General features: G+C 42.7%; 1 protein-coding gene across 2 annotated transcripts in view; it reads right to left on the bottom strand.

Annotated features, from left to right (window-relative positions):
* Positions 1 to 13,826, bottom strand: part of LOC140161037 (post-GPI attachment to proteins factor 2-like) — a 37,621-nt gene that overhangs the window by 11,098 nt on the left and 12,697 nt on the right. For both annotated transcript variants that reach the window (XM_072184417.1, XM_072184418.1), the window contains exon 3: positions 7,531 to 7,780. In XM_072184417.1, coding sequence (XP_072040518.1) covers positions 7,531 to 7,780 — 250 coding nt within the window. The remainder of the gene's footprint in view (positions 1 to 7,530; positions 7,781 to 13,826) is intronic.

The raw sequence follows: 13,826 nt of genomic DNA, 5'->3' as shown, positions 1-13,826 counted from the left end.
ACAATTGCTGTTAGATTTCTGTTTCTGTTTCCAGTGTTTTGTTAGGTCAGTAAAATACCTGTGGCATATGGCACCAACAAATATACAATGCTAAGGTTAGAATGTCATAAAGTCATTTTGAAAGCTAGTACTGCAGATGGGGTCTCCTCCCCCAGTCCGAACCACCGTCAGTCCGAACCACCGTCAGTCCAAACCACTGTCAGTCCGAATTTTTAGGGTTAGGGTTAAGGTTAGGTTTAGGGTTAGGGTTAGCTTTAAGTTTAGCGTTTGGGTAACTCTAACCCTAAAAATTTGGACTGACGGTGTTTCGGACTGACGGGGTGTACCCCTGCAGTTTAGCAAATCAATTGAGCCCAAGGTGATACAAGCAACATATAATTCGCATTTACTCTCCTTGTGGGTCACTTATTAGAAAAAGTATGTTAGCCAATGTTATGCAATCCCATAATTCCAAGGTCAAAGTTTATACAGGAGTCACAATTTTGCACTTTACTTTGACAGTTGAATATTGAATTGCAACAGGTAAAATTGTAGTAATTTAATTTGAGGTATGCATGTATATAATACTCATCAAGTACATTAACAAGATTGAAAATAGCCCAATTGTGTGTAAGATGAAGTGATATAGCAACACTGATAAAGTTGGTATTATAATAGACTTGTCACTATGGACCACAATAGCCGCATCCCAATTGCATAGTTCATTAACCTCAATTAAACAGTAATAATGCAAAATTTGACCTCAGGTTGCAGAGTATGAGTTTTTGTACCCACATTTTCAAAGGTCATTCAATGAATGTTCAAATTATATTGGGGTTAAAGAACTGTGTCCCTGATAGATGAGCATGTTGTGGATCCTAGTGTATGTGATGTGGGCTGATTCTCACTCCCACTTCCCTGGTCATGCTGGTCAAACCTAATAGCTCCTGATATCCTGTAAATCATAATAAAGTACTGACACTGATGATCACATCATAACACAGCACTTATCAGACGCCCACGCTTAAAGGTGAAAACATTTGTAATAATATATTTGTTACATAAATCACAATTCTACATCTGTCTTCAATTTGTGAAGCTTCATTTTAAGGACAGATAAGGGGAGAGAATTTAATATTGATCTTTTTCAACATCATTATTGAACTGTTTAAAAGTTAAAAGTCTGAAGTATATATAGAACTATATGTTTGTCGAAACAAAATAAATACCCTAAGTGGATAGCAAATAGCAAATGGATAAAAAGATGTGTAATGGGCAACTCTGGGCATGTTTCATTCAGCTTTTGGCTATCTGCCCAATTTGAAATGCACTGTAATGTCTACCCAGAATGCATTGCTGCAAATGATTTTTAAATTTCAAACTTTGTCCGATCAGGCCCAACTTGCTGAAAATGATTTCTATAAGCGCCCATACCCCAATAAGCGCCCATACCCCAATAAGTGCCCATACCCCAATAAGCACCCATACCCAATATGCGCTCATACCCTATAAGCGCCCATACACCAATAAGCGCCCACATACCCCAATAAGCGCCCACATACCCCAATAAGCGCCCACATACCCCAATAATAGCTAAAGGGCCATTACAGCTACAGGCGCACTAGTGTTTAAAAATTTTCCAGTTTTGAAAAAAATCACAAATATACATTTTTTTACCCGAATTGTTTGTTTATTTGTGACATCATACGAAAAAAATTAACTTTGGGGTAGAATTTTTTTCAGTTGTCATATATAATTTGTTGAAAATTTGTGTCATTTCTCAAAATATTGAAAATAAAACATGTAAAAAAAAAGCAATTTTGACACCATATTCAGAAAAAAATATGCACATAAGGCCAAAAAAAAAGAAGTTTGTTTCCTGTAGTGTGCATTTCGTTTTTGATGGCTTATTTTGTGCATTAGATTTTTTTTTCACTTACAAAGGAAAAAAAACACAAAAAAACCCTGGAAAATCACAAAAAATAATATAAAACACTACTGGAGAAAACATTTACAATTTGCACCATCGAGCGTAGTAAAAAATTACTGGAGAAAATTTCACACATTTAAAAAAAAATATCTTTATATCTGCAGGTTGAAAGGGGATCATAAATATTCTATGAAGAAATATGATTTTTTGTGGGTGTCAGAGAGACCCACTGTAAATTCCCATTCCATTTTGCAGTAAAAAGGGTTTTTTGTTTTTTTCAATTTCAAGGCATGGATTTAAGAAAAAAACAAACATGTTTTTGCTTGGCCTAATGGTGTATATTTTTTGTTAAAAAACACATTCTGAAAAAAAATTAGAAAACATTACCTAGACATTGACACGCTCTAATCGATAGTGCAAAAAGTTTGCCATTTGCTGACATATTTTTAAAGTTATCTTGTCACAAAAATTAGGCACTGTTGTCAAAAATCAATGTTTAGTAAACATATATCAAAATTATGGTATCTAATTGCACCAATGAATCCAAAATGTATGCTTTAAGTGCACCAAAATGTAAATAATTCGAAACCTCAGCGGTATTTCAACTTTCAATCTTTGTTTTATGTACACCACGTTTGCTGGCAGTAACAACATACCGAATGCGACTTGACGTTATTTGACAAACAGGCCAGTTTGCACCACTTCACGCAACATGAATTGAGTAAAACTTGTAAAGAAAGAAAGAAAGAAAGAAAGAAAGAAAGAAAGAAAGAAAGAAAGAAAGAAAGAAAGAAAGAAAGAAAGAAAGAAAGAAAGAAAGAAAGAAAGAAAGAGAAAGAAAGAAAGGAAAAAATGGGAAAACAAAAAGGAGAAAGAAAAGAGAAAAGTGGAGAAGAAATGAAGAAAAAATGAAAAAAAAAGCAAAAAAATAAATTCAACCACACAGGGACAACCAACAAAAATGATTAGAGATTCATACAAAATGTACATAGTCCAGCGCCTTAACCATTCGGTCACGCATCAACTTGCGCAATTGCATGATCTCAAAGCGGCTATATTATAATTTAATGCAATAAGGTGATTACAATCACATCCACAATGGCTGTTAGAATAAACAAGCATAAATCGCTCTAAAATTTCAGACGCACCGATGGCGAAAAAACTTGTTTTCTGCAAAACTAGCTTCAATTTAGAGTGAAAATGAAAGGCAATAATGAGTGCCAGAATGTTGAGAAATAATGTAGGTAGTTAGACGTCTAACGTTCCGTAATCAAGATATCGATTATAACAAAACAGTATAATGTCATGCAAGATTCTCCAAAATGTTCCTCAAAAACGAGCTTCTAAAATTTAATCAGTACTGCATTTGGTTCTGATAAATGGTGACATTATTTCTTTGATCGGTTTGTAGCACAATAAAAAGAAAGAGAAAACAATCACTTGGCGTGGTTTTATATGGGCCACACATTTGAAAAAAATAACATGGAATATGTTTTTGATCTTGTGAACATGGTGCGTAAAAAGGATGAAAACAAAGGATTTTCAAACAGATTCCGACAATTTGTATTTCATACAAAAATAATGTGAAGCTACATGTACATCCAACGCACCAACATTTCTCTCATTGGGATATTTAATTGCTGAGAAAACTTGATTTTAGAGAACAAGTTTACACATCTGATTATTTAGATAAAGATAATAACCACAGTAAACAGCACACCCTAATAAAATTATGAATAAATCTGTAAAAAATACACATCATTTTTAGGTGATTCTATTTTATCTTCAGCAGAGTAAAAGCATGGGACACAATTGCTATTTTCAGTAGATAGCAGAATACTTAGAGAGTCAGCAAACTAACAAAGTCCCATTGAATCATAATGATTTCATTAAATGTTGCAAATTATTTTATATCACTCATACATAAATTCTAGACAGTTCATTGGTTGATTGTCATTTGTCATTTTTACCATTAGCCTCTCTGTATATATATGATAGTTTTGACTATCATAGTTCTGCACTGTAGTATGTGTGCACCAGGCCATGCATTGACTCTTAGACTCACTGACCGTGGACCCCAAAATAGGAAGTGTATCATGGCAAAACATGGTGTTATGTTGATAAAAAAAATGTATTTCCTACCTGAAATAGTATTTTAAGTAATAGAATTTATGTATGGGTAATATAAAAACAAGGATAAACTGTCTAAATTCTAAACAAATTTGAAACCTTATTCACAGAAGCTTGTGATAAGCATGCACCATTTAAAGAGAAAAAAATTAAAGGGTATCTGCCAGAGTGGATCAATGGAGACTTTTTAAGACTGTGCAAAGATAGGGACTATTATTTTGCAAAGGCACATAAAACAAATAATCAAGAGGATTGGAAACAGGCAAAGTCACTCAGAAATAAAGTCAACAATATGAGGTTTTATCTGAAAAAAAGTTATTGTAATGATGCTATTATTAATAATATCCATGATAGTAAGAACTTATGGAAAACAATCAAGAAAATTATACCAAATAAGTCTTCAAGTGTACCAACTTCAATTTCCAATAAGGGCACATGTGTATCAAATGATAAAGTGATTGCCAATGAATTCAATGAGTACTTTACATCTATTGGTAATCAACTTGGCAAAAAATTTAATGAGTATGATAATATCAAATGTCCGTGTAATAATGTGTGTTCTGGACAATATTGTAAAGTAAATAAGTTTAAATTTAATGAAATTACACCTGAATTTGTTTGTAATCATATTAGTAATATGCAAAATAACAAATCACCAGGATTGGATCAGTTTAATGTCAGGTTGTTGAAATTGGCTGGACCCTTCATTTCAAATAGTCTAGCTCATATCTGCAACCTGTCATTGAGTGGATCTACTTTTCCTGATGAATGGAAAAAAGCCAAGGTGACACCAATATTTAAGTCAGGTGATAAAACAGATGTAGGGAACTTTAGGCCCATTTCAGTATTGTCAATTCTATCTAAAATTATGGAAAGGGCTGTGCATGATCAATTGTATATGTATTTAACTAATGCAAGCCTACTGTCTAATGCTCAATCAGGTTTTCGTGCAAATCATTCCACTTCCACCACACTACTTGATGTTCAAGATTTCATTCTAAATAATATGGATGATGGATATGCTACAGGTGTAATATTTCTTGATTTAAAGAAAGCGTTTGATACAGTGAGCCATGAAATTCTTATTAACAAACTTCAGAAGTATGGCATAGAGAACAGTGAACTTTTATGGTTTAAATCGTATTTGAGTAACAGATCGCAGACTGTTAGTGTAAACTCAACACTTTCTGATTTTCAATCTGTCAACATAGGAATTCCTCAAGGCTCTATACTAGGCCCATTATTATTCATAATTTTTGTCAATTGCCTGCCTGATGTTGTTGGTTGTAATTGAATACCTGAGTGGAAGAAGGGCCCAACTCCAATTTTTTTACAAAAATGAGTTAGACCCAGCATTTTATTGCCAGCAGACTGTTCTTCCTTGTGTGTGAAAGATGAGCCAAAATCCAAACTCTAAATAGTCTTCCACGTACACTTAATCATGGTTTTCATGGAAGAAAGGCCCAACTCCATGGAGTTGGGCCCTTCTTCCACAAATATTGGGATAAAGAGGAATTTTGTTCATCCATGAAATCTGCTTTTCACTACAATAAACTTTCTTGCTAACATATTACATGCTTCTACTTGTGCAATTAATGGATAATTACCAAATTTCTGTAGCTATTTATAACACATCTGCTTACGGAACTGGCACTTGCAGTATATTAGTGGAAGAAGGGCCCAACTCCAGATCGTATAAAGAGCTGTACCGTTTCCATGGAAACATCATATAAAATTTCGAATGTATGTAATATTGTATGTTCATGTATTAAAGGTCCCATGAAGGTGAAAACATTCTGCCTATAAAACTTTTCCAAATATTAAGTTTTTTCTTAATATCTCAAAAACAGTTTTCATGGAGTTGGGCCCTTCTTCCACTCAGGTATTCAATTGTAAAACTGTTATGTATGCTGATGACACATCATTAATGTGCAAAGCTAAGACTGTTTCTGATCTTCAAATGCAATTAGAGTCATGTCTAAGTAAAGTAGCTGATTGGTTCAAAGCTAACAAACTCACTTTAAATGTTGACAAAACTAAATTTATGATATTTGGCACAAAACATAAGCTTGAAAGGTTCAGTGAAATTCAACTTATCTATAATAGTAACATTATTGAAAGAGTTGATGAATTTAAGTATCTAGGTGTAAAATTTGACTGCAACTTGTCCTGGTCAGCTTATGTTGATTATATGTGTAAGAATGTTTCAAAAAGAACTGGTATTATAAGGCGTGTAAAACACTTTCTTCCATTCCATACCACTGTAATGTTATCAAATGCCCTTGTTCTTCCTCACCTTGACTATGGAAGCACAGTTTGGTCAAATTTTTCAATTGAATTTCATAACAAATTACAGGTTCTTCATAATAATTTGGCCAGATCAATACTTTCTGCAGATATTAGAACGCCAATAAATGAATTGATGGAAACACTTCAGTGGCTTAAACTAGATAATAGATGGCATAATCAATTATTATTGCTCATTTGGAAATGCTTAAGGAACTTAAGTCCATCATACTTATCTTCTCAATTTAACTTTGTACATGATATCCATACCCACCAAACTAGAAATCATAGTACAAATACATTGATTGTGCCAAAATTTAAATCAAATTCAGGGCTACGTACATTTCATGTGAGAGCAGCCTATGCATGGAATAATTTATCTCCGGTAGTTAGAGCAGAGTTGGAGAATATTTCAATAGGCCAATTCAAATCAAAAGTTTACCAAAATCCTGTTTGAAAAGTTTATCCTTGAGTATATTGTAATTTTCATTCAATTTCATTATTATCACATAACTTTTTTGTTGTATTTCTAGTAACTTGATACTTTTTTTAAAATTTTTAATGTGTACATCTTGTGTAAATTTTAATTATGTCTGTATATATTATAATGTACTTTGTATGAGGGCCTGCTTGGAAAGCAGTGCTTGTCACTAAAGCTCTTTTACCCTCAATAAAGAAAGATTTCTATCTATCTATCTATCTATCTATCTATCTGAAATGTGTGTAAATCACAGACTTTAGCAACATGTGTTATGTTCTTCCCCCCGTACAACCGGTACACATGTAATTGTAAATTGTTGACAGTGTCTTAACTAGCCACCCGTCTGCCCGGCATTTTAGACGTGAAGTTTGCTCCTGGGACGGGCATTTTTAATGCCTTTGAAAGATGCAAAATTATAAAAGTTGGTGTTGAGAAAGCCTGTTGACCTTTTTAGTAGACCAGATTTGCAAAACAAGGCCATAGCAACACATATTTAAACCACCAATGGGCTGTAGAAGTGTGGTAAATGTCAAAGGTCAATCAAATGATGGGCAAACCTCAATTTCTAAGCTAATCCCCTGATTGTTGACCCCTAATTTTCTTTCACCAGGCACCATCGATGCACCAATGGTGCATGATGAGCAGGGGGAGCCTGACCCCCTAGCCTTTCACCACCCCCTGCTACACCACTGACAATAACCACCATCTATATCTTTACACTCACTTGTATTTTCATTCGAAGAAATACATGTCAGTCCAACTAGGGCAAGAATTTCAATCAGCTCACACAGAAAGCAGAGTCGACATAGTACTGGATACATTGATCGTTTGGACGCCACCTTGGAGTACTGTAAATAGTGAAATCTTACGGCTGCAAACCTCTGCACTGCTGTTATTGTAATGACAAAACGCCATACATAGGATGAAGGTGGCTTGGCAATGGCAGCACTAATGGATGGCAAGTAGTTGACTACCTGTAGTGAGAGGAAAAGAATATTTTACATTTTTGGTTGTTATTGTATTTTTATATGAACTTTGTACCAGGTTTATCAGAATGGTTTTTAATACTTACAAAAACATAAAATTAATATTGCGTTCAGAGTTGTCCTCATCCCAGTCCGTGAGCTCAAGTTTTTTGTTCCTCCATGTGTTGCCTTTTCTTGGTACATGAGCATATTTGGTTGTCTCATATGGAATGGGGCATGGGCATACTCTAGAACATTGAGTAATCTGTGCATGTTTTGGTATACCTTGTAATATTCCTTTTATACATTATACAGTACAATATCCGACACAGTAAACTTGAGTGCCGTGTGGATCAGAAAAGGAGCTAAATAGCAGGTCCATCTCCAACACAGTAAACTGGAGTGCCATGTGGATCAGAGAGGAGCTAAAATAACTGGTCCACCCATATCCAACACAGTAAACTGGAGCACCGTATTTTTATTTTTTTTTAAATTTTTTTTTCAAAGTTTTTTTTCGGTTATGTAGTGTCTCTGGACCTAGACCTAAATGCTAGGATCATGGTTGACCTAAAAAAAAAAAAAAAAATAGAATTTTGCACATTATTTTGTGTTTTTAATCTGAAAATTGATACATAGTAGTCCCAAACAAAAATGTTTGGTAGACTCATAACCGGTGCGATCTTACCTTTCCGATGTTGATTAAGATACTTCTTGCATCGATCCGAGATGCGGAAAAACCAATAGTCATTTTGTCCCACATAAATGAATAAATAACAAAACCCCGATCCCCGAGTGGACTCACCCATCCGGTGGCGTCACACACGATAATCAGCCCTTATCCGACTTGGGCAGCCCCTACTCGGCCAAACTTGTAGGGGCGGCGGGGTCGAGATAATCAACATCGAAAGGTAAGATCGCACGGTTATGAGTCTACCAAACATTTTTGTTTGGGACTAGACTCAGTACACCGGTCGATCTTACCGTTCGATGTTGATTAAGATACTTCTTGCATCAACATCTGAAAGATCGATCTAGCAAGTAACCGACGGATGGAGGTACAAGATTGGCCAGCATCTGATAAGGATCGGGAGTGGGTAGCATGGTAATCGCGAGGTCAAACTATTTCCCCCCCTCACGGCCGGGAAACAGAAAGACTACGTGAACAGACAAAAACCCTGAACTGAAAGTGCAGTGGTTAAGAATAGAAACACTGGTTCTTACCATGTTGGAATTCTGACTGTCTGAAAAACACCTGGTACCCAACCACCATGTTATCTCCCAAGAACTGCCCTGGTGAACTTATCGCCTGGTCGTTGGCTTACGTTTTTGTAGTAAACCGTGGAAAAGGACGACGGGTTCTTCCAGGACACAGCCTGACAAATCTCCTCAATGGGGACCCCCCTATGGTAGGCCCACGATGATGAGATAGATCTGGTTGAGTGGGCCTTGGGGCGGCGTCTTTTGCCGCCCCGAGTCCACCAACACCTGGACCAGCCACCGTGCCAGAGTCTGCTTAGCGGCTGGACCGTGCGGTTCAGCGTGGGTGATAAATAAGCGGTCATGAGCCCCTCTTAAGGTTTGTGTTCGGCCAAGGTAGTGCTGTAGCGCCCTCACCGGGCACCACAACCTGTCTTGACTATTGATTGAACCCTGCCCAATACTGGGTAGGAAGAGGCGAGTGTCGGAATGTACCGCTCATTTTTGCAAGGAAATCCGGGCGAAGAAACAGCGTCGCTCCGTTGTTAGTAAATACGGAGGCTGACTTGAGACTGCGTGCAACTCCGAGCAGCGCCGTCCGAAAGCCAACGCCAGAAGAAAGGCCGCCTTAAGAGTGGCGTATTTAAGGGTCGCTTTTGACAGGGGCTCAAAGGGGACCCTTAATATACTCCAAGACTGTGTTGAGGTCCCATGGAGGGACCACCTTCCTTTCGGGCGGCGCTCGTTGAACATACCGTCGAGAAGAAGACTTAGGGACCCATCTGAATTGATAGTCGACCCGTCTTCAAATCCCGATGAATCGAGAGAATGGCTGACTTGTAGTTGGCTATCGTTGCCTGCTGAAGTCCTGACCTGAACTTTTCTGTCAGAAAATCTGCCACTAGAGGCACAGGGGCTCTAGTGGGAGATGTATTTCTCTCATCGCACCATGCGTAGTAGGGAGCCAAAGCGCTGACTATACGTCACGGAGGGTAGACTCTCGTCTACCCCGGCGATGAGAGAAGCAGCTTCTGATGAAAAGCCTCCCTCCGCCGACGTTCCTGATAAGGGCCATGCAGCTAACTGCAGGTGCTCTAGTGGTAGACTTGGTACCTCTCCTCCGGGCATCCGGAGTAGATTTGGTAACTCGGGAGTACTCATCCACCATCGGTCGAAACCACAGGTGTTTGGCCAGAACGGTGCTATCAGAATGGCGTTGCAATCCTCCCTCCCGATCTTGGTCACTACCCTTGCGAGCAGTGAGATCGGGGAAAGCGTAAGCAGTCATTCCTCCCAGTCTACGGACAGAGCGCCCACGGCGAATGCCTGTGGGTCTGCGACCCTCGAGCAGTACACCGGCAGCTGATGATTGCGATGAGATGCGAACAAATCTATCGAGGGGTGGTACATCCCCTCGAAGATCGTCTGGGCGACCTGCGGAGCAAGGGACCATTCTGTAGGTCCCGACACCTTTCCTCGTGACAGATCGTCCGCGAGGATGTTGGTGACTCCCGCTATGTGCATCGCTCTCAACGTAATCTGCCTGGCCTTGCACCACCCTATCAGGCGAAAAGTGCGTGCAGGCACAACCGTGGTGACCTGGTGCCCCCTTGTCTGTTGAGGTAGGCCACCACAGTTGTGTTGTCTGTTTGGACAACGATATGAGATCCCACGATCACCTTCTCGAAATGCTGGAGAGTTCTCTCCACTGCCCAAAGTTCGAGAAGGTTGATATGGAACTCCGTCTCCGTGGCCGACCATAGGCCCAAGACTGAGTCCCCGTGGATGTGGCCCCCCCAGCCCAGCTTTGATGCGTCGGTCGTCACTACGTGACGCACCGCTGGTGCAGGAAACCTGACACCTTGAGTCAAATTGGGCTGATGGGTCCACCACCAGAGTTCCTCTCGCGCGATCTCGGAAACGCGAGGGATATTGGGTGACGACTGGGCCTGTAAAAGGCTAGAAGGTGTAGTTGTATAGGCCTCATGTGAAAGCGGCAGTGCGGTACGAGGTCTACCATACTGGCCATAAGGCCCAAAACCTTCATCCATGCCACAGCGGGTGCCCCCTCTGACTCGGCCAAGAGTCGGGCACACCTCGCCATGTTCGTCACCCTCTCGGGTGAGGGCGCCGCGATCCCCTCCTTGAGGTTGATCTGGGCCCCTAAGAATAGTGGTGTCTGCGTCGGGACCAAATTGGATTTCTTGTCGTTGATCAGAAATCCCAGGTCCCGCACCGTACGGACTACTAACTCCACGAGACACTGTGTGCTCCAGGGGGGTGCGTCCGTAAATGAACCAATCGTCCAGGTAGCAACACATGTTGACTCCCCTGCGCTTCAGGTGCGCTGCCACCGCCCTGACCAGGAGTGTAAACACTCTGGGGAGGTGGACAAGCGAATGGCAGGCATCGAAACTGGTAAGTTTGACCCTGTACCTTGAAGCGTAGAAACCTCTGATCTTGAGGTGCGATCGGAACATGCAGATATGCGTCCGAGAGATCTAGCGATGCCGCCCACATACCCTTGATGGGGCAGGCTAGCACCGAACCTCTTGGCATTCTGAAGCTCGTGGGCCTGATGAACTCGTTCAACGGCTTGAGGTTCAGAATGGCCTCAATCGCCGGTCTTCTTTGGAGCCAGAAAAATGTGCTCCAAAACCCCTTGGTGAAAGGGGGGGTAGACCGGGACAATCGCTTGCTTCGTGAGAAGCTGAGTGACCTCTGACAGTAGTGCCCGGACGCTGGGGCCGTCTGGCGGCACTACCGTGGACCTCTGAATCGTGCAGGCGCACGAGGGGTGGCTGGTAAATTCCAGCCTGTACCCCCCACTGACCACTGACAATACCCAGGCGCCCGGTGAGATGGCATGCCATCTCTGGGCGTAATGCAATGAGCGGCCGCCCACAGGGGAATCCCCTGTGGGAAGGCCAAGGCCTGGCGGCATGGACTGTCGACCGCCGTGCCCTCAGGACCGATCTGGTTTGCCACCCTTAGAAGAACGGCTCTTCTTGGGGGCTTGCCATAAGATCCAGCACTACTCTTGCGCTTCCCAGTTTTTTGGGAGGTGCTGGAGTAGCCTCGGCTCGGGTGTAGTCTGTGGTGCGCGTCCTGCTGAAGCCGGAGCTGGCGCTGAAGAACGCTTAGAAGACTTTTTCTTCTTGTGCTTCTTCTTCGCTTTACTGCCCTTCCCTTGGTCAGGGCAGCCTCTGACTTCTTCAGAGTGCTCTCATTGGTGGCCTTCTTTGCCCGGTCCTCTACCGTAGCGCAAAAGGCCTGTCCAAAGAGCAGCCCCTGTCCCACCGAGTCTGACTTCTTCATTGCTCCAGCAAAGTCGGAGCCATAAGTTGACTGGAGGGACAGACAGGCATTCTCCCGGCGAGATGACATCCTATGGGCTAGGCCCATAGAACTCTCGTTGAGGTTAGCTGTTAGCACCGCTAACAGATTAACCTCGCGGAAGAGTTCCGACGTTGCCCCGTGGTCGTTCGCTACCTTCCTACCGAGGTGCTCGGCAAGCGTGGTAGCGACGCTAGAGACTCACGCTCGCTTATCTATGAGCTTTAGCTCCTCCTCCCACTGGGGAGAGCGACCCGTGCGCCTTGGCCGCAGCGGCAGGCGCTGGCAACGATCTGGATCCATGTCAGGGACCCTGAGGTAGGTTTCAGTAGTCCTCCCTGCGAAACACGCAGTGGAAGCGTGCAAGCACGCGGCGTCGAAGCTCCAGCGAGCCTGACAGCCCTCTGAAACCTACCCTTGAGGTCCGCCGGGAATGCAAGTGCAGGCGACCCTTGTGTGGACGCGCTAGCTGGGCATCCTACTGAAAGATGCCCTGGTCCTCCTGAATGGACTCCTCCTGAGAGAAAGCCAGGCCCAAACCTGGGGCCACCCGGCTCATCACCTCAGCGGTGTCCCAGGCAGACCATTGCTAGCGAGTTCCTCACGGGAAGCGGGGAAGGATACCTGAAGCTACCTGCACAGCCTCATCAGACTGTGAGTCGAGTCGCTACTGGTTTCATCTTCCGACTCCTTTCCCTCGCCTTCAGACTCTGACTCACTCTCTGATGAGGAAGAGATCTGACGACGGGCATCTGAAGGTGGACAGGAGGTGTCGCCACCGTGTGGCTAGCCAACTGAACACCAGCAGAAGAGGGAGTACTCCGCCAGACCCCGAGATGCTAGCCATAGCACCCGGGATCCGTGACGCTCTCGCTGCTGTCGCCCTAGCCATAGCAGCGTGCGGCCTACCCTGAGCTGTATCAGGGTTAGCCACTCGCCGCCCAGCCTGGGTAACAGCTGGTGGTACTGCTTGCCCATCGCTAGGCGGCACTTGCCACGGTGCTAGACCGTGGAAGAAACCACCCTGCGGCGGGTACCACGGGGCATACCCTGTCGGTAGCTGACCCTGAAAGGATCCGCCACCAGGGAAACCCCATGGAACGGCAGTAACCGTACCGCCTCCCCCCCCCTGTTGCCACAGAGACTGTGGCAACCAGGACGAGTACTGCGGTACCTGCGTGGTTGTAGCGTAGGTGCCCGGTAGGGCTCCCGGCTGCGTACCACTGTACCCATGCCTCACAGCGTTCCCCGCTAGAGGATCAAGCCGTGTGTATGGGTACCCCGCTATACTGGCTGTCCCTTGGCTAGAAGGAGCTTGCCTAGTATCACGGGTAGCTGAGCGTGTATACCCCCGATCAGTCACCTCGCTACCTGAATAGGCAGTATCAATCAATGGAGCCATGCTCTGCTGAATAGATGATCGATCATAAGAGGGTAATTGACCCATTGACTGTAATGGATCACCCACGCTCTGCTGGCTCTCGAGGACATAAGTGGGTTGTTGATCAGCCAGGCTGTTCAA

This window comes from Amphiura filiformis, chromosome 9, assembly GCF_039555335.1.
Source record: "Amphiura filiformis chromosome 9, Afil_fr2py, whole genome shotgun sequence".
NCBI classification, from domain to species: domain Eukaryota; kingdom Metazoa; phylum Echinodermata; class Ophiuroidea; order Amphilepidida; family Amphiuridae; genus Amphiura; species Amphiura filiformis.
This window is presented reverse-complemented; position numbering and strand designations above follow the sequence as displayed.